Source organism: Simochromis diagramma, unplaced genomic scaffold, assembly GCF_900408965.1.
Source record: "Simochromis diagramma unplaced genomic scaffold, fSimDia1.1 OVJJ01000307.1, whole genome shotgun sequence".
Classification (NCBI taxonomy): domain Eukaryota; kingdom Metazoa; phylum Chordata; class Actinopteri; order Cichliformes; family Cichlidae; genus Simochromis; species Simochromis diagramma.
The window spans coordinates 1,222,084-1,241,516 of NW_024386786.1; the positions used below are offsets into that span (position 1 = coordinate 1,222,084).

Genomic DNA, 19,433 nt, shown 5'->3' on the forward strand with positions numbered 1-19,433 from the left:
ATCTCTCCTCCAGTCTGCCACACAGTCTCTCACTGACATGATCGAGTCAAAAGTAGGAAAAACAGTGTTTAACACAGTCTGAAGCTTTCAGGTCAAATGGATTACTTACAAATAATGACCTCATTGTTTGAACTGACCATGTTTAATATAAGCATCCATAATTTTAACTGTGTGTATGTATATATGGCAAACAATTACAAAAAAAGCATAAAAAGTCCACTTAATTTTAGTGGCTGAGAGAAGAGAAGCGGTAAAGAAGATGAATTCAAGATAGGGAAAATGCAATGCATATATATTCTAAACCATTTTGCAGATGACTCGCGTGAGAAGAAATGCACAGGCTTGAAGGTGTCCTTTAGGAGGTGACTGCACTTCAGCACAACAGTATAATCTTTGCAAAGAGTCTGTGTTTGCTTAGTGAACAGAAGTCTGTGCATTATTCCTGCTGTCCAGTAATTTGATACATAAAAATATACTTTATGAATTGAAACGCAACTTAAAATGTGTTAAATATATTTGTTGCAGCTTGCAAAACCCTGAATGCAAATTTGTTAAGTTCACGAGAAAGGCTTGTTTACAGAAAGATAGCTGTGTTTGATCATTAAATAACTCAAGGCAAGCCTAGCTTTACCTGTAACATATTTATTTTCTCCATCACATGTTGGTGAGACTCCCGATGGTGACAAACCAGAAGACTCCCCACTAAACTCAATCATACCCTGCAGCAATAAATATGTTCTTCTAGCTTTTTAAAGGTTAAAGTTAAACCTGTCTACTCTTTTTGTTAGGTTACCAAATTGACTTCAACATGTTCATTGCTGCCCTCAACAGATGTCAAATGTTTGGAATTAATAACTTTGCAACCCTAACAGCAGTGAGCGAAGGTTTGGCAGCTTGTTCACTCCAAGTATCCAGATGGTGTCTGTGCCTATTGTGGCACAGCAAACTGCTCAGTAGCCCATCAAACATAACAAGAGACAGACAATGTCCCAGTGAAATGGTTTCCAGGCAACAACGAGGGTTTTTTTTCCCTGCAGTCTCTAAAAGTCTCCATTTACTCTTGAGTTATTTTCTCCAAAGCTGCATTTGTATAATTTATTGACCTTTTACCCACTGAGTCTCCTTCTCCACTCCTCCCTCAGAAAAAGGTTCTCTGCAGTCTGCACTCAGGAATATCTTCACCTCTAAGAGCAGGCAGACAGAGGGCCAGTCTCAGGTGTGTCTGCACGTCTCATTGCATGTCTAGTGCGTGTGCTCTCATGCATCAGCTGCATTAAATATGCTTCACATCTCCACTCTGTATGTCACGTCTTTGTAGGGTGGGATGGTTTTCTTTTTTTTTACAATAATTAATTCGTGCATTGCTCTCGGTCTCATGTTTTGTCCTTTCTGCTTAAAAGACATGATAGATACAATCAAACAAAGGAGAAAAGATTAAATTCTGTTTAAATATGCAGTAATTAAACCCCTCTTTCACGCAGGGCTATTAGACAAGGCATGACACCTTAATTCAATGCAGTATCATCTCTGTTGTCACATGGAAACCACTTAAGAGAAATGTGAGTGGCTATTTTTCTTTTTACTGCAAAGGCAAGAACAGTCATGTGAACCTCTGAGAGCAGGCAGACAGGTTCAGGTGTGTCTGCACTTCTTATTGCACACTTCAGCAGTTTGTAAAACCAGCTTTACCAGTAATAACTTTTTCTGCATGACTTTATCAGCCTCTCACATTGTTGTGGAGGAGTTTTTGCCCATTATTCTTTAGAACATGGTGCCAGTTCAATGAGGCCATGCACAGCTCTCTCCACTGCATGTCAGTTAGGTTGTGGTCTGGACTTTGACTGGGCTGTTGCAGCACCTCAATTCTTTCCTTTTTTGTAGATTTGCCGGTCAGTGTCGGCTCATTGTCCTGTTGCATGACCCAATTTCCTGGCAACCTTTCCAAACAGGCCATGCTTGTTCAGGCTTTTGTGCTGTCATGCACTGTAACATTCAGCATGCTAACTGAGGCCTGTAGAGTCTGGGATGTTTGCTCAGATGTCGGCTCCTGGGAGGATTGCGGCTTTGTGTTAAAGCACACCTGAATGCCCCTAGATGTGCAAACAGTCAAAACTTATTTATATTAGATGATGATTTGTGTTGGAGTCACAACTCAACAATAGTAATATATTATATATTACATATTAATTTTTTAAAGTAATGCAGTACGTTACTTAATTAGACACCAGAAAAAGTGACCCACTACATTCCGTAACATGACATGAATCACATTTTCACAAAGTTACCAGTTAACGATATAAACCTGAGGCTACAGTTCCACACGTTGACAAAAATCCCTTTTTTAAAATAGATTTTTCAAATGCAAAGTTGAAAACCATCCAAAGAGACTTAAAGCTACTGTTGCAGTGATTCTACCGTACAAACATGCACAGTAAAAACAATGGAGGCTACAATGCTGCAAGCATGACTGCTCATCACTGCCTTTGTTACCTACTGAAGTTGATGTTTAGTACAATAATGCATTATGTAACTGCATTACTTTTGAGCACATTACACCCAACAGTGCTGATGTTTAGTAAATCTAGTTCATCAGATTAGCAGCACCTCACTGTTACTTACCCTCTTAATTCCTATGGAAGCAGTTAGGGTGTCTTTATTTTTCACTGAACTGTATATGTAGACGTGAGGGGAGAATCTCCTTTCTCTGCTCTTTCCTCTAACCCTGAAATCTCTTGTATTATATGGCGTCCCATCCCTGATCCTGGTTCTGCCAGAGGTCTTTTACAGACTTCTGCTGACTTCTTTTTTGCCTGATGTAGGGTATTGCCTGCTTGTCACATAAATAAAGCCAAAATGAATTAAATCGCAGCATCTTTGTATGTTTCTACATGTCTGTGTATTTAATGCCTTTATAAGCCTCTGCGCTCTTTCCTCCAGCCAGCTAATTATTAAGCTGTGTCAGGAGTGTAATTTTCCCATGTGTCGCGAACCATTCAACCCTTTCTCTAAAAGAAAAATTCCTGAAACCACATCTTCCAGGCGAATGGAAGATGGAGTCTGCTTTCTATTCAGGCAGATGCATGCTTATCTGATTGACAGAAGCACATGAATTCACGTCTCATCCACAGGAAAACTCACTGAAGTCGAGCATCTTTCTCTCCACCTACTCTCGCTCGCTCTCATGGAAATGCAGATGCTGGTGGCAGAGTCATTATATTCAGCTTGGTGGTGATCTTGGCTCGCAAGGAAGGCAGTACATGCAAGAATGAAAACCACACTGGAAATAAGCATATGCTTGTGAACTGGCAAGATTAGAGTTTGATTTGTGTTGTGCCCACTGCTGTGGCTGGTGAATTACCAGTCTGATTCTCTATTATGTTTTTGGATTCAATCCTGTTCCTCGGTGGGGATTGTTTTTACATCAGCCACAGTTCTACAACCATGAATATCAAATAGGCACACAGTGGGATGTTGCTACCAGCAATCAAGCCAAGCTGAGGCTGGATTCTCTCTGTGACCCAGCTATTGTTTATTTTACCAACTGCCGAGTGCAGGTAACCAAACAATGACCTTTAGGACAACATCTGGCAGGTGTAATAATATTAGCATGCTGCTAATCCTTGAATAAAACAATAGTTATAGTTTCAGTGATAAACTATAGACTGTATCTAAAAGATGGATGTAGCCACAGTGCGGCGATTAGCATTCTGAAGCCTCAGCTTTAGCTTCAGGGCTGTTGCCATCTTTGTTTCATGGTTGGAGAGGGTTGCTAGGTAACCAGTGAACACCATTAAGCTCGGAAGGCACTTGTGTATGTTTTTCCTCACTTTTCTCCGTGCTGTCTCCTGTATGTAGAAGAGAAGTTTAGCTCCAGCCGCCCTGAATTTGTATCAGTGAGCAGGCCTCGCATTTCTGATTGGGAGACGTGCTTATTTACTGTAATGCAAAGAATTGCATAGATTTTATATTTAATTACATGGCACAAAAACATCACTTGGTGTTTTGTGTCTATGCACCATAAGACAACCAAAGCTGTGATTCTCCTGATATCGCTGACAAACCACAGCTGGAGGTTTTTGGTGCAACTTTGCTTTGATGTAGACAGACAAAATATGAGGTTAGCTTAGCGAAAAGTGGGCAAAACCATAGTTCAACTTACTCCATCTTAGTCCATCTTTTCGTTCTGGCTGTTAGGGTTAAAAAAAAACTTGTCTTCAAAGTTAGTGCAGGTCAAACCCAGCAGCTGATGCAGCTCCAGCCCTTCAGTCAAAGCAGTCCTGCTGCTAGTAAGTCAGTGACATTTAAACAAAATTCATCTGTCATACAGTTGTAGTGAAGTGAGAATTAAAAACAGACACCAAATGACTTCCCAGAGCTCGTGACGATGGTGAGGGCAGGACGGTAGACTGAATGCTAAATCGAGAGCTCCACTTTTATGCTCTAGTCAATCTCACGCTCCACTCTCCCCACACTCGTGAACAAGACCCCGAAGTAGTAACTCGTTCCTGACCTGGAGGGGGCACTCCACCCTCTTCCAGCTAAGGACCATGGCCTCAGATTTGTCTTTCCTATCGCTTCACACTTAGCTGCAAACCACTCCAGGGTGACCTCCATGCAATTTTGCGTAGGAGTGTCAACCAAGATAGCTCTACAACATCCAAAGCCTTCAGGAACGCAGGGAAACTCTTATCTACCCCAGGGGCCCTGCTACCAAGGAGTTGTTTAACTGCCTCGGTGACCTCGTCCCCAGTGATAGGCGAGCTGTTCCCCTATCCCCCAGACCCCGTTTCCTCTACACAAGATGTGTCAGTGGGATTAAGGAAATCCTCAAAGTGTTCCTTCTACCACTTGACTATATCTTCAGTTGAGGTCCCAGTAACACTGTATGCAGTTTGAGTAGAGCACCACTCCCCCCTCCTGAGACATCTGATGTTTACCAGAATAACTTTGAGGCTAATCAAAAGGTTTTTTTTCCATGGTTTCACCACACTGCTACCACATCCAAGTTATTGTGTCAGCCACTGCCAGAGCTGCTCTCTACTTGTCCTGCCAGTACCTTTCTGCTCCCTCTGAAATCACACAGGGCAACGGAGCACGATTGGAGTCCTCCTTCAATACAAAATCCATCCACAGACATGCAAACGCACGTTGAAGTACCCAAAACTGGTTGTTTTGATAGTTCCTGTTGCAGAGTGTGTCTCCAGGATCACATTTTGCCACAATAACACACCCACAGAATCATATTGTTTCCACAAGGTGAAAGCAATATTAGCTCTGCGATCGCAGCTAGTAATAAATTCAGTTTCACAAAACAGGTCGCAGCAGGTGTTGGCCTGAATTTCACCTGCTGCATTCATTTAACTCACAAAGCTGCTGATGTGATGTGGGAGTGAAACACGAACACAGGAAACTGGATGACAGAAGCCTGAAAACAAAGAGACAGACAGAAATCTAATGTGAGACTGTATAGAGTTCAATACATTCATTTTAAGAGTTATGAGTAGTTTGAAATGTGTGTTTGCCTAATATTCATGGTATGAAACAGGTTTTCTTTGAGTTGCTGGTAGTTTCCTCCCCTAATGTAAGATTCAGATGAGCTTCTAGAGTTAGAAGTATCACCACGACCTGTTTCAGAGGACAGGGTGTTTTTATAAAATCACTCCAAATCATTTCTCTTCTTTTCCCTGTTTTTTCGTCTCCAGGAGCCTTGTCCTCCTCCGCTGTCAGACACAATGACACCAGAAGAGGTACAGTAATGAAGGATTTGCATAATTTTACAGAATAGTCTGCTGAATAATTTTAAGCATGCTATTTGAATGCTTACTCATAGAGCAAGTGCTGAGTCACAAGACATTATCCCACAAAGTGGGAGCAATAATCTTTGACAGCAGGTTTTTGTATTTGCAAGTGATGCAAGAACCACACAAGCTTCCTGGGGTCATTAAAAGCTCAAATATTAAAAAGTGTTTAAAAAGTCTTATTTGTACTACAGTACAGTACAGTAGCAATTGGCCAATAAGATTAATCTTAAAACCAGGGTTTTTTTTTAGGTTGTTGTCGTTGTTTTACTGTTACTTTATCTGTGTTTCTGTCTTCGGTACAGGTTAACACAATGGGGTCTAACTCCTCCATAAATAAAAAAAAATAAAAAATAAAAATCACTTTTTGGTATTAAAAAATGTAAAACGCAAAACTATTTCAGAGGAAAACTTTTGATTGTTGTCTCTCCATAGCATTCAGGTCCACAAAGTCTCAAAGTCTCCAAAACACACACAAACTGCTCCACTTTCCTCCTCCTGCCACTCGAGCACCTTAAATGCTCATTAAGCTTCAGTGTTTGCTGGCAGGGAGCCTGCAGGGACAAACAAGTATATTATGTTTTGCACATTGATTTGATTTTATAAAGCCCAGTAGGCTTACAAGACTCCAGTAACAGCAAAACAGAGCCAGATAGTAACACAGATAAAGAATCCAACCTGTCTAAAAGCAGCTTTAAAGATGATAAAACAGCCTTTCTTTCTGTCTGTGCACCAAAACATTTCTGAATTCATTAAACATAAAGTATATATAAACTCATCAGAATAACGGGAATTATGGAGATCAAAGAATACAACCGAACATGTTTGATTCCTTTTTATATTTACAGGTTAATTACTGTAATGTTTATGTTTTGTGATGTATATTAAGAGCTCTATAACCCACTGGAGACTTCCTCCAAAGAAAAGTCCATTTAAATTCAACAGGAGGCTCCACAGTCTGATTATTTCACCATCTTGCTTTATTGATGACGGTGATATGGGAATCCATCCTATTCTGTATAGATTATACTGTTTTACGTCTTTAACACAGTACCACTGTGGGGTCATTCAATCAGGACAGCTACATGGATCATACAGCTGTAATTGGATTACAAAGATCATTACATATTTTTAACAACAGACCCCAGTGGTCTCCCAGAAGTAAATAAAAGCAATCTTTATAAGCCCCAGTAGACCTCATCCAAATGCCAAATAACAGCAGTGCGACTACACATAAAAGAACAAGTAGCCATAAAAATATTAAGCTTCATAAATAAAATTACGTCTATGAGGAACATCAGCTAAGACTGCAGCTTATGTCTAAATCTTAAAAATACCAATTCCCGGTTGCTGAGGGTCATTTTAGCTGCATTGGTCTCCAAGACTGTAATACGCTGGCAGAAGCTCTACATAAATACGAACTATAGAGCAAATGACTTATTTTACCTGAGCAGCAGTTTAAAATCCAGAGATACTCACTTTACAACCATGTGTGTCCAAGAAAAGCATCAAATAACCTTTTGAAGGGAAAGCTGAACTTTTCAGATGTTGCATGCTGAACATGTAGTTATTGCTTGTTCGTGAAAGCATAAAGCAAACATGTGACTTTAAATTGTTTTGTCTCATATTTTATTCATTCATGTATTAAAAACACTGTGCAGAAACCTCCCACAGTCAAAATTCAGTGGAAGTGAAAAAGCGAATGTACCTTCATGTGTGGAAATGTCACCAAAGAGCAAGAAAAACTGGTTGAAAATGTGCAAGGAGAGAAGTGAAAATCAAAAATGAAGAGCGTCACTTTGACGGGAACTGACACGAGATTAAAATGTAAAATGTGGGCCTGAGTTCATTAGTTCTGACTTACTGTCTCTGCCAGCATATATCAAGTTGCTTTAGACTTATTACCATATGACTGATGCAGGCAAATCTCTATTAGCTTTCGAATCCATCTCAAATGTAGGTCAGCGGTGTTACAGATCTGTGTCACGTTTGAGGGGAAGACACTGAACTGGGGCACTTTTAAACTGTAGTGTGAGCACAGGCTGAATTTTAAATGAGACATCAAAACAGCATCGTGCCCTCCAGTCCCGTTCTGTCTGCCGCTCCGCTTTTACTCTTCCTGGCACTTTCCCAAACTGCCCCATAACACGGGCCTGTACATTCTACAAGACTGCTGCTGCTGTCACGGCAGGCTGAGGTTCGTAGGTAAAATCCATAGAGAGGCTAAAAGGTGTCAGACATCCTAAATCTCAGAGGGGTTACCGGTGACATGCAAGGACGCAACGCTGGCTTTCAAGGTTTTTTACTGCTCAGACTTCTCCGCGGTGGTAGCTAATTAATTGCTCCATCCTGCAGCCACACACAGACTGTGCAAACACACACCTAGAGTTTTACCCAGAGATACAGCTCATGATTTATGTAACAGTTCTTATTGTTGCCAGATATATTTAAACACATGTGCATGACTCATAGCGAAAACACATCCGACTGTTTCCCCTCTAGTTGAACTCGTATGTTTGAATAGGTGCATTTTTCCCGTCAGCAGAGGGAGTGTGAACTAACCACAGCAGATTCACCTCCGTGACCTTGGTTTTATTTGTGGCTGCAGATTAAAGCGTGGGAAGAGGAAGAGATGGACAAGCCGATGGAAATCGATGACATACGAGTGGACCCTTCCCCTTTTCAGCTGGTGGAGAGAACATCGTTACACAAGGTTGGTGGACAACATGTCTGTGTGAATCGCAGTTTGATAGTCTTTTTGAGACCACCTTGTTTTCGACAAGGTGGTGGATGTTGTACATTAAAAATGTTATTAACGTTTGGAGAAAGACGTGTTTTAAAAAACTGCTAAAAAGTCATTCTACTGTTTAAGTCATCTCTATGTCTACCGGAGCATCACTTCTCGTGCTCCTGGTATTCTGTGATTGTTCAGTACAAATCCTTTTCTTACCTCAATGTGCGTCTGCGATCCATCCTGGAATTTCACTTTAAGGAAGAGAACAAAGTAGCAGGAGCCAAACATGAGCAAAGACTCAGTCGATTCTCTTTTCATTGCACCCTGAGTGAATGCTCAGTGGGTAATAGTTCAGGCAGTTTGCACTTTTTGTTCTCACCTGGACGTTTACGTGATAGCGCACAACCCATGACATTTCAAAACAGCAACTGTGTTACTGACTTGATTGTCAAACTCTGTGCTTGGACACTCCAAACTCTTTGCAGCCAGAGACAGAGCTTGCATGTCCAGCGATGACTGATGATTTTTGATGTGTGCTCTCTAAAAAATGTTTGAAGTAGCTCAGAGATGAATAAGGGAAGGAGTTTGAAGTGGTGTTCAACAAAATGGGCAGAGTCATCGAATGCAACAACAAAAGCCTTGTTTTTAAAAACATTGCTTGAAATCACCATCAGTGGTCATAAACGCCAAAGAATGACCACATGAAAGCAATGCTGAAGCAACACATGGTATTACAACGGTAATTCAATAAAACCCTTTTTTACTTCAAGGTGGTTTTAAAAACACTTCACTGTAATATCAACTTCCAAACACTTTCCATACATACTGATATCTCTTTATTAAATTAAAATTAAATTAGAATAACAACATTGACCAACATAATTGTGATTACGATGTTTTTCTATTATCAAGGACTCGTCTGCTGCACTCTCAGCAGCAGTTTTCTTTTTCAGTGCCTTTGATGTTCCCAGTATTATAAGAAATATGAAATCAAATGACCATGTTGTCAACCTCCTCTGTTTTCCAGTCCTATGGCACCTCTATAAAACACTGAGATCCTTCTTACACATTCAGAAACATCATTTCATACACCATTTACTGCATTTTGTCTCAATGAATGCACATTTTTCTTTATAGGAGGTACTGTCTCCAAAGCTTGTTTCCTAAAACAACCATTTCATTGAAATAGTGGGGAAAAGCTGTTACCCAGCATGTCAGGGTCCCCCAGAAATATTGCTGTTAGACATCAGATGGCAAATTACTGCAGTACTAACTGTAACCTGTTAACAGTAAATATAATCTACAGTCATAAAGTAGCTGATTTATTGTTGTTTACTGTGAGTTTTGTGGCATTTAACTGTAGAAATTACAGAAAACTAACAAGAAAAATAATTTTTTTCTTAGAAACAGAGACAAAGTTGCTTTATTTTCATTTTATTAATCATTGTCACACAGTCTGCATTTATTCCAAAATGTACAGTTGCCTTGAAGAAGAGTTCATGTATTTTATCACATGCATTATGCAAGCAAATAACCATATAAATGTAATTCAGCCCCACGGGCAGTGGCAGTCTTTTGTTGGTGTTCTCACTCTCAGCTGCTAAGTTGTTTACTTCTGTTACATCTCATTCAGCTGAAGATGTGGATAACCTTGACAGGGGAGTAATGGCACATGAAAAACACTTAGTGAGGACTGTTTTTTATTCACACAATGTCGTCTGAATAAATAGAGATGGACACGACAGTTTTTCATTTTTGACCGAGAACAGAATCTTGTTTCCTGAGGTGCTGTTATATAAACCCAACATTTATATGTGGGAGCTGGAAAGTGTGGTTCCTGGTGCAAACACTGAAACGTGTTTCGTGCTCTAAATCTAAAAATGATTTAGAGCAGGCTGCCTCATCTTGTCAGCCTGCTCTAAATCATTTTTTGTTCCACTCTTGTCTCTTGTGTAATGTCGCAGTGAGGGGGTATCCCTAATGTGGTTATCTCAGTCATAAAAGCCCCGCCCACATGCTATTCGAACCTTCTGTTTGTTGGTGGCAGCCAATCGTTGGTAGGATCTTGGTATTATTAATATGTATAAATTAATTCTTATTTATATAATACGGAGTTAGTAAGGTACCGTTCGATCTACGTCCCTACTCTCACCTATGGTCACGCGCTGTGGGTAGTGACCGGAAGGGCGAGATACAAGAAGCAGAAATGGGCTTCCTCCGAAGGGTGGCTGGCCTCTCCCTTTAGAGATAGGGTGAGAAGTTCAGCCAGGAGGGCCTCAGAGTAGAGCCGCTGCTCCTCCACATCGAAAGGAGCCAGTTGAGGAGGTTCAGGCATCTGACAAGGACACCTCCTGGTTGAGGTGTTCCAGACATGCCCCACTGGGAGGAGGCCCCGGGGCAGACCCAGGACACGCTGGAGAGATTATTTCTCTCGGCTGGCCTCGGAACGCCTTGGTGTTCCCCCAGACAAGCTGGAGGAGGTGGCTGGGGAGAGGGAGGTCTGGGCTTCTCTGCTTGGGCTGCTGACCCCGCGACCCGGCTCCAGATAAGTGGAATAAGATAGATGGAGTTAGTGAGGTAGTGTGCAAGAGTCTTGAGCTATTCCTCATTTTTTTGCCAAGAAAATACAAAATTTTGTGAAACACGCACACATAAATGGAACTGCAGAATATGAGACCTGTTTCCAGTGATTTTCAGTGCAGTTCTTCTGTAATCTGGCAAACCTCAGCCTTTCCTCCCTGTTTCACTTCCTTAAGAATGGCTTCTTGACAGTAACCTTTCTCTGAGAACAGTGATGTGCCTCCACTGAACAGGATCAACTGAGCGGTCAGATGCATCCCTCCGACCCCGCATCAGGTCTTTGTTGGATTTTTTTCCCTCTTTCATAAGGACATGACTCAGATGTACTGATTATGTGCTGCAGATAGTTTTTTCATAGATAGTTTTATATTAAAGATCTAAGTTGCCTCTTATGTGTGGTCACAACACTGCTTCATCCCTTGAGTTGGAATCTTTTTTTGTTTTTGCTTGAATGATTGGAGAGATGTCTCAGGACTTTTTACACAGCACTGTTAGTTTACGCTCAGTATTATCGTGTTTGCGCACAGCACACACAGCAAGTGTGACTTTGCTTTGTCTCCTGTTCTGACTTCTTCTATTCCCATTATAACTGTGAGTCTGTGAAGCGAAGTTTCGATACCTGTTGTTTAGGAAGCTTCAGGCAGTGAAGTGAAAATGATTTTTAAAAAAATAAAGCGATCCACCATGGAGCTGTCGCAGAGGGAGAAATCTATTCATAGAGACCAAAAGCCTGTTGTGTACCAAGCTGTAAACATGCTGTGTAATGCTATTAAGTCAGTCATTTTTAATTTTGTCGCTGTGCCAATCTGGAAATTGCCGGTCTGTTTTAGGTTTGGCAAGAATTTAGTCAAATGAGAAGATATCAGCCAGCCAAGCCTGAAACCACAGCTCTAAAAGCTCTTACACTGCCTAATCAATATGCACTCCATAATGAGTTACAGCAGTTTAATATAAGTTTAATATGAACTCTGGATATTCCCGTTTATCTTATTTGCTTTGATGGCTTTTCATTCAGTAATTTCCTGCAGCTTTTGCTGTATTTTTGTTTTGAACAGTGACGTTTTCATTTGTCTCGTTGCAGTTAAAATGTCCCCGTGCAGCTGAATGCAGCCCGAGCGTGTCCGAGCTGCCCCAGTCGGGGATTTACATAAAATCTCTTGTAAATCTATGTATTTCTAATCATTTCCTGCCTTGTACAATCTCTGTGACCTGCTCACGTCCCTATTATGATTTTCAGATGTTTGCAGCATAGTGAAGCGTGTAAACACCTTGTACCATTCCCGTTGGTTTTATTGTCATGGTAATATTTGTAATATTCTGCTTATTCATGTGCAAAAGGGGGCCTTGTGATGGAGGTGTGCCGATGCATACAAAGAGCTCATCCCAAAGTGTGACCTTGGCTGGGTTGTGAACACAATAGTTTGTGCTTACAAACACGCTCAAGGACTTTCTCTTCCTGTGGTTCACCTGGAGCCTCCAGACATTCTGTCTGCGTGACTTTGTGTTTGGAGCAGAAAGCAAAAAGTTTGTGTAATTTCACAAGTGACCTTTTCCCCCTGTCTCCACAGACCCACACCTTATTCTCACTGCTTGGCTTAAGTCATGCTTATGTGACCAGTACTGGCAAACTGGTGGGGGTGGTGGCACTAAAAGAGGTAAGAAACGTTACTTTATTTCACCCTGCAGTTCGTTTTTCTTCCAGAAATGGACATTTACATTCCTGTGTGTGCTGTGAACAGCAGTATTTTTAGGTTATTTGTCTAACAGACAGACAAACTAATGCACTTTTTATATCAAGCTGGCTTTATATACTTGCTAGTCAGGTGCTGCTAATTAAATGCTCTTTATTAATGGCAATGCTCAGAGAAGTTGCAAAAAACCCCAAGAGCTACATCTGAAACGCTACAGGCCTCCGTTAGCATGTTAAATGTTAAAGTTCATGACAGCACAACGAAGAGTTTCCAGAAAAAAGGCTCTTCTCTCTACAGAGAACATGGCAGCACAGCGTAGGTTTCAAAGTCGCATTTCAACAACAACAGTGACTTGTGGAATAATGTCCTTTGGACAAAACCAAAGTGGAGACATTTGGCCATAATGCACAGAGTCGTGTTTGGAGAGAGCGAAGCTTCATCATAAAGGACTCAGGTCAGGCTGTAGCGCTGCGGTGCAGGAGTGATGAGTCGGGCTTGTTTTGCAGACACAGGACACTGCAGTCACTGAGTCGACCATGAACTCATCTGTACACCAAAGTAATCCAGAGTCAGACATGAGGCCAGCTGCCCAACAGCTAAAGCCCAAACTACCCACAGCAACCAATAATCAATCATTTTAATAACAATACATGAACACAGGATTGAAGCTAAACTGTAAACTGCAGATGTTCATGTAAAAGCTACAAGTAATCAGCCTCCAGTAAGCACACTGCTCCTTTTCACCAAATATTTTTTATGTTGTTGCTTCATTTTGATTTTGGTAGCTCTCTGCAGACTATTGCATTGGGAGTAAAAGACAGGTTAACCTGCTCTCGACGATAATCAAGCTATAAAAACGTAAAAGCCTTTCTTCCTTTCTTCAAATGCACTGGCTAAAAGCCAGACTTTAGAAAAGGTCTGCATCCTACAGAGCCGATTTAAAATGTGGGACGCAAGGTAAATATGCTGTGCAGTCCCACATAAGCAGGAACATCTGGTCACCCTATAAGCAGTACGTTGTAGTTAATCACAGAGTAAGAGTGTTTGTGCGCTCTGTTGGAGTCACGTTAAGTAGCAATAGAGACCTTTAAAAATTAGCTTAATCGTGCCTTTTATTAAACGCTAGAAAGGTTGGTTTATTGTTTATAAAGATGCATGAGATAGAGCTTCATCTAATGAATAAATAGCTCAGACCAAACGGGCATAAAGAGTAAGCGTTGAACTGGATTAAAATTAACATCCTCCTCCTTTTATATAATCAGGGATTAAATGGTATTCCCTTTCAAATGAGTGCAAATGAACACATTTGTACTTGTATGAGGCGTTGCTGAAGGCAAATAAAAAAGGTTGGGCACTGCTGGTCTGGATCTCAGCAGCACAGCTCACCACAGCATCGCCACAGCATGGCTAAAGCAGCCAGACCACAACCAGCTAATGGAAAAACTCTGCAACTGTTTGAAGGTCTCCCAGAACTGAAACCTAAGCATTAAATGAAATTAACTTTCCTGATCCAAGTCCAAAAAAATCTTCTTTTTTAATACACTCAACCTTTGGAAGTCTTCTCTTGTTTGTCTTTAATTTGGAGGAAAAAATCCAATTTGTTTTTGCTCCTAATTTCCTTGGAGTCTCGTAAAGCTTTTTGAATTATGTATGAGTACTTTGTGAGCATAATCAATAAGCTCTCTGTAAGTTTTGGGCTCCTGTCTTTATCCATAATGGTCTCTGACTCATGCTCCTGTGTCGCCTCATTTTCTTTAACTTTTCTTTCCTCCATCTGTGTAATTGCTCATCACTGACTCTGTCTAATCCCTGCTTGCTTTCCTTCATTTCGTCTTTACATTTTCACCATTCATGTATGAATTCTGCTCATTTCTTCTTGTTTTTAATTCTTCCCCTCACTCTTCAAACCCTGCCTCTCCTTCTTCCTCTTCTTCCTCTTTCTCTTCCTTTTTCTCTTCCTCTTCTTTCTCTTCCTGTTCTTCTTCTTCCTCCTCCAGCTCCAAAAGGCCATCGAGGGCTCCACACGCTCTGGTGTCCGGCTCCGCCCTCCTCTGGCCAGTTTTCGCGATATCAGCAACCACAACTCGGTCTCTAAACCTCCACCTTCATCTCCCAACGCCCCTTCCTCTCCTCCCTCACCTGAAATTGTTGATCAGGCTCCTCCCCTCTCTCCCCCCTCCCCCTCTCAACACCACCACCATCACAGCCATGAGAATGAAACAGAGGTGTTGATCGAGGGTGTGCCGAGGGAGGTGGAGGAGAGCACCAGTAGCGCTTCGGGGAGCGGCAGCAGCACGGTGGCCTGCAGCTCGGCCAGCAGGAGCTGCAGCTGCAACAGCAACCTCACCCTCCCTCCTTCTTCTACTCCTCCCCCTGTCCCTTCTTCCTCCACTCCTCCTCCCTCCCCTCCTCTCTCCTCCATCCGCCTCTCCACCCTACAGAGACTCTTTGAGGAAGAGGAAGACAGCGATGATGAGCCTATGGTTTAGCTTACACAAGAGTGATGCTTTTTTTTTTATAATGGAAAACTTTTATAATAGTTTGAGTTTTTTTCGTCTGTTCTTAATACATTTCTCCGGTCTTTGTACTTCCATTTACCTCTTTTTATGTTACTGGTACAGCTTCCACACAGTCGTTTCACAGACCATCACCTGTTTGGTGCAAAAAACACCTTAAACTACAATATTCATCTAGTTCCTTTGTATCAGGTGCGATTAGAAAGTTCATGGTCTCCGCCCACAAAAGAAAAAAACAAACGCTGACTTAAATATGGCTGATCTTTCCTACAAGATCAGATCACTGTGCACTTCTGAACCTCCAGTGAGCCTGTGCTCCGTCTGGAAAGCCCCCTGGAAGCTGTGGTACGACTGCACATACACGTTTGTAATTTCAAAATGCATGTGAAGAGCGCTCATCCCCTTCTCTGTCACAATGACCCAACTTTAATATAAGGATCATCACTGGTGATAACGACCTGTTCGTTTTTATACAGAGGTCTATTTTTTCTTCAGTTTAAATCAAATGCTCCCTTTACCAGTAAAGCATGGCTGAGGCTTCTCTTTGTCCCAGTCTGCACCAGCACCCTGCAGTAACATCCAGTTACAGCAGGCCTGTGGGGATAGTTTGCTTCATTTGTGAGACGAGCGTTATGGTCACAAACACCCCCTAGTTGTTCTTGTGGGGACCTGGATTTTGGTTCCCACAAGTATTGTAAACTTGCAATTTTTGGTCCCCACAAAGATATGAATACACGCTCACTCACACATGCACAGACCTCTCCAAGTGAAAAAAGTTAAATGTAAGATGCTTATTATTTTAAAGAGTCACTCTGGTTAATAATCGAGAATATAACATTGACCAAAATGACCGTGATTGTAATTTTTGCTGTAATAAAACAGGAGCTCCACATCTAAAAACAAGCAAACGGTGGATGTGTGTCCAGAGATGTAAAGTGAGGCGACACTGAAGCTGAAATCAACCAAATTAAAGTCGCGTATGTTGTTTTCTTTTTGTGGGCGGATTCGTTGAGCGCTCTGATTGCCACGCGTAAGCTCTGAAGCTCTGTACGTCTGTAACGTTTGCTCGTTTTGTTTTACTTTCTGCTCATTTTCCTTCTCTTGTTGTTTCACACTTTGATTTTCATGGGTTAAATTGTAGATGCTGCCAAATCCACAAAGTCAGGTATCTAACTGTGATATGCTCTTTTTGAATATTTGATAATGACGGTTTTAGCACTCTTAAGCTTATTTCTGAGATCCAGTAATATCACTGGTTAAGGTCAAATAACCCACCTGTTCAGCTGCTAGACATGTTGAATGGCCCTGTGATGAACTGGTAACTGTCCATAGGCTCCAGCCCTTCCACTAACCTAAACTGGAGAAGCGGTTAATAAAATGGATGGATGGACATTACTGAGGAGTAGATTGATAAAACACTGCTACCATTTCTACTGTCTGAATTCAGACTGCGATTGATTAACTGTGCCTCTGTCACAGCTGTTTCCAACACCACACACTTTACTGTATGTTCTGTGGGGTTATTTTGACTGTAACGCTCTCTGCTCAGCTGAATCAGAATAATCAATCAAAAGCTTTGCTTCCCAAACAAGAGGTGAACCCGGTGAACTGCCGCACAGTTGTCCTGTGTTACCCAGTCGCTTAAGTCTTAAAAAAGGTAGGATTTTATCAGATGAGAGCAGAGGGTATTGATTTATTTTAACTGGCAACGAACCGTGTGGGTAGCAGAAAACTAATGGAGCTGCTCAGTCCACTGTGGAAGATTGGCCAAAGCCCCACAACGACCTCCAAATTGTGCGGCGACCTTGTGGATGCAGCCTCGGAGCTCATCTCATCACAGTTAAGTTGATAGATGGTGCGGCTCGAGGCGGCTGACGACAGCAAAACCTCGCCGTGCAGATCCTCAAGATTCTCCTTTTCTCCTCAAAAAGGAAGCCTTGCAGATTTAACCCTAATCACTTTAATAATTCTAAATGGGATTATCAGAAAAATCTACTGAAGCTGTTCATTCTAACGTGATGATAGCCAAGGTTCTCTGATAGGGAAGGAGACATTTACAGATGTGTTGCCAGAGAAACGTTTCCCAGTTAATGCTGTTAAAGATGCTAAAAATAGCTTCTTTTTAAAAGCTGTTGTGATGGTTATTATAAGAAGCAAAGCTGCTCATGTAACATTTTCAAAGAATAAAAGTCAAGAAATTTAATGACTATTTAACCTTAATGTCTTCCTGAGCTTTTGCCTTCTAGGCAGCTGCCTCTGTAGATGGTTCAGGTGTCTTTTATCATAATCATATATAAGCTTCAGTTAATCGCATACAACTGAAAACAGGCCTGGCTTCCTCTATTTTACTATTTATCAGAATTATTCCTCAGATTAACCTTCAGGGTTGCTTAATACAAGCAGCATCTGGTACCTCCACGTCAGAAATGCGATTCTTCAACTGTTTTGTGGTTTCAACACAACAGCAGGAACAAAAACCAAACGCTTTGCAAAAAGAGGCTTTGAGCTGTGAAGTTTGGAGTTGGGTGAAAATCACAATCTCAGTGTCCGTGGTCTGTCAGCATCAGTGTATTAAAAAATAAAGAAGAATCAGGCAGTGTGTAACGGTGGGCTTCCACCAGGTCTGCTGGAGGGATAACACAGCACTGTCCTCCCGCAGTACCACATACTGTGTGTCACAGTCATGCTCACCTCTCACACAGACTGCAGACACTCTGCTGCTGCTGCAAGAGAAGAAAAGGGGATGACTTAGAGTGAAGAGGAAAAGAGTTAGATCACAACACTCGTCTGGTGGTTATATCTGTCTTATTTTTACAGTTGGTAAAACATCTCGATGCTTCAGGTCAAGAGAGGAGAGGGTGGGGATGTTTGATGGGGTAAGAGGTGTGACGTGATAGTCAAATGCTTTGGCTTCGTGTGGAGTTTTTGAACATGATCTTTGGTTATTTTTTTGACAGCACTATTGTCTGTTGACTAAGCCTAAGTGGAAATGTGGACCCTCAGGTATATAGCAGGGGATATCCAAGCTAAGATTATATGAATACATTACTTTAGTATAGTTTATTTTTAAACAAATGACTAAAAAGCTAAAAAAGAAACAAATCTAACTCGAACGTGATTGCTAGAAGCACTCGACTACATGCGTCTGTTACCTACAGATTCATCTGCAGATATCTTTATCTGTTTGTTGAGATTGTTTGATAACTTCATAACCAAACATGTAAAATAAATGGTCTCTAAATGACCAGATTTTCTCCCCGTCATGAACAAAGGGTGGGAACCTCAGCCATTGCATCCATGCACCGTTTCTCCATTTCTCCTTCATCTCTCTCTCTTATACGGTCTTCTTATTAACTCCTGGTATCAGTTTCTCAGGTGTTGCCTTAAAAGTCTTTAAACCTTCAGATTGGACAAAACATTTCTTTATGTCTGTTTCTTGGGTGTGGAGGGACATCGGTGCAGGTTTCAGTGTTTATTTGTGGTTGTGGTTAATGTAGTATTTATTTCTGTTTTAGTCATTATCTTCAACTTTATAAACTGTGAACAACTTAGCTAAATAAAGTTTTATTTGAATGCTTTGCTGTGTTTGAATTTGGTTTATTTATCCAGGTCAGGCTTGTTGCTAAGAAAGGTCTGAAGGCAAAAGTGGGGCCACCTTGGTTCTAGCAAGGTGTACTTAATAAAGTGGCCAGCTAGCAGTTGTAGCTTATCTAAAGCATCGATAGATTGGCAGACAGGCTGTGGTGCTAGTAATTACAGGATCCAGTGTAGTGAAGTGACTGCCGTCTGTTTCATCATTGTTTTATTTCCATGTCTGCATAAAATGAAATCCTTTCTGTGAATTACTTCTTGTGACGGAGTTGTTTTTAAGTGTCTTATTATCATTAAAAAGTTGAAATGACAGGTAAAATTACGCTACGACAGGATCTTTACGACCTTGTCTGTCACCATGACAGACGAGAAAGTCGAATGCGACCTCTGCCCGGCGCCATCGCTGCTTGCAGCTAAATTATTAAACTTTACTTTATTCTGACAAGATGACAGGATTTTATTTTTTCTACTTTAATTGCTTTTTATCTCGTGTTATTTGCAAAGAGTAAGTGTCACTTTGATA

The 19,433-nt window shown here is 41.3% G+C and overlaps 1 protein-coding gene across 1 annotated transcript in view; it reads left to right on the forward strand.

The window, feature by feature from the left end:
• LOC120728205 (chloride channel protein 1-like) overlaps positions 1–18,896 on the forward strand; it is a 52,846-nt gene extending 33,950 nt beyond the window's left edge. The window contains exons 20-24 of the mRNA XM_040023011.1: positions 1,143–1,216; positions 5,703–5,747; positions 8,407–8,511; positions 12,681–12,767; positions 14,801–18,896. Coding sequence (XP_039878945.1) covers positions 1,143–1,216; positions 5,703–5,747; positions 8,407–8,511; positions 12,681–12,767; positions 14,801–15,292 — 803 coding nt within the window. The 3' untranslated portion in view covers positions 15,293–18,896. The remainder of the gene's footprint in view (positions 1–1,142; positions 1,217–5,702; positions 5,748–8,406; positions 8,512–12,680; positions 12,768–14,800) is intronic.
• Positions 18,897–19,433: the final 537 nt, after the last annotated feature.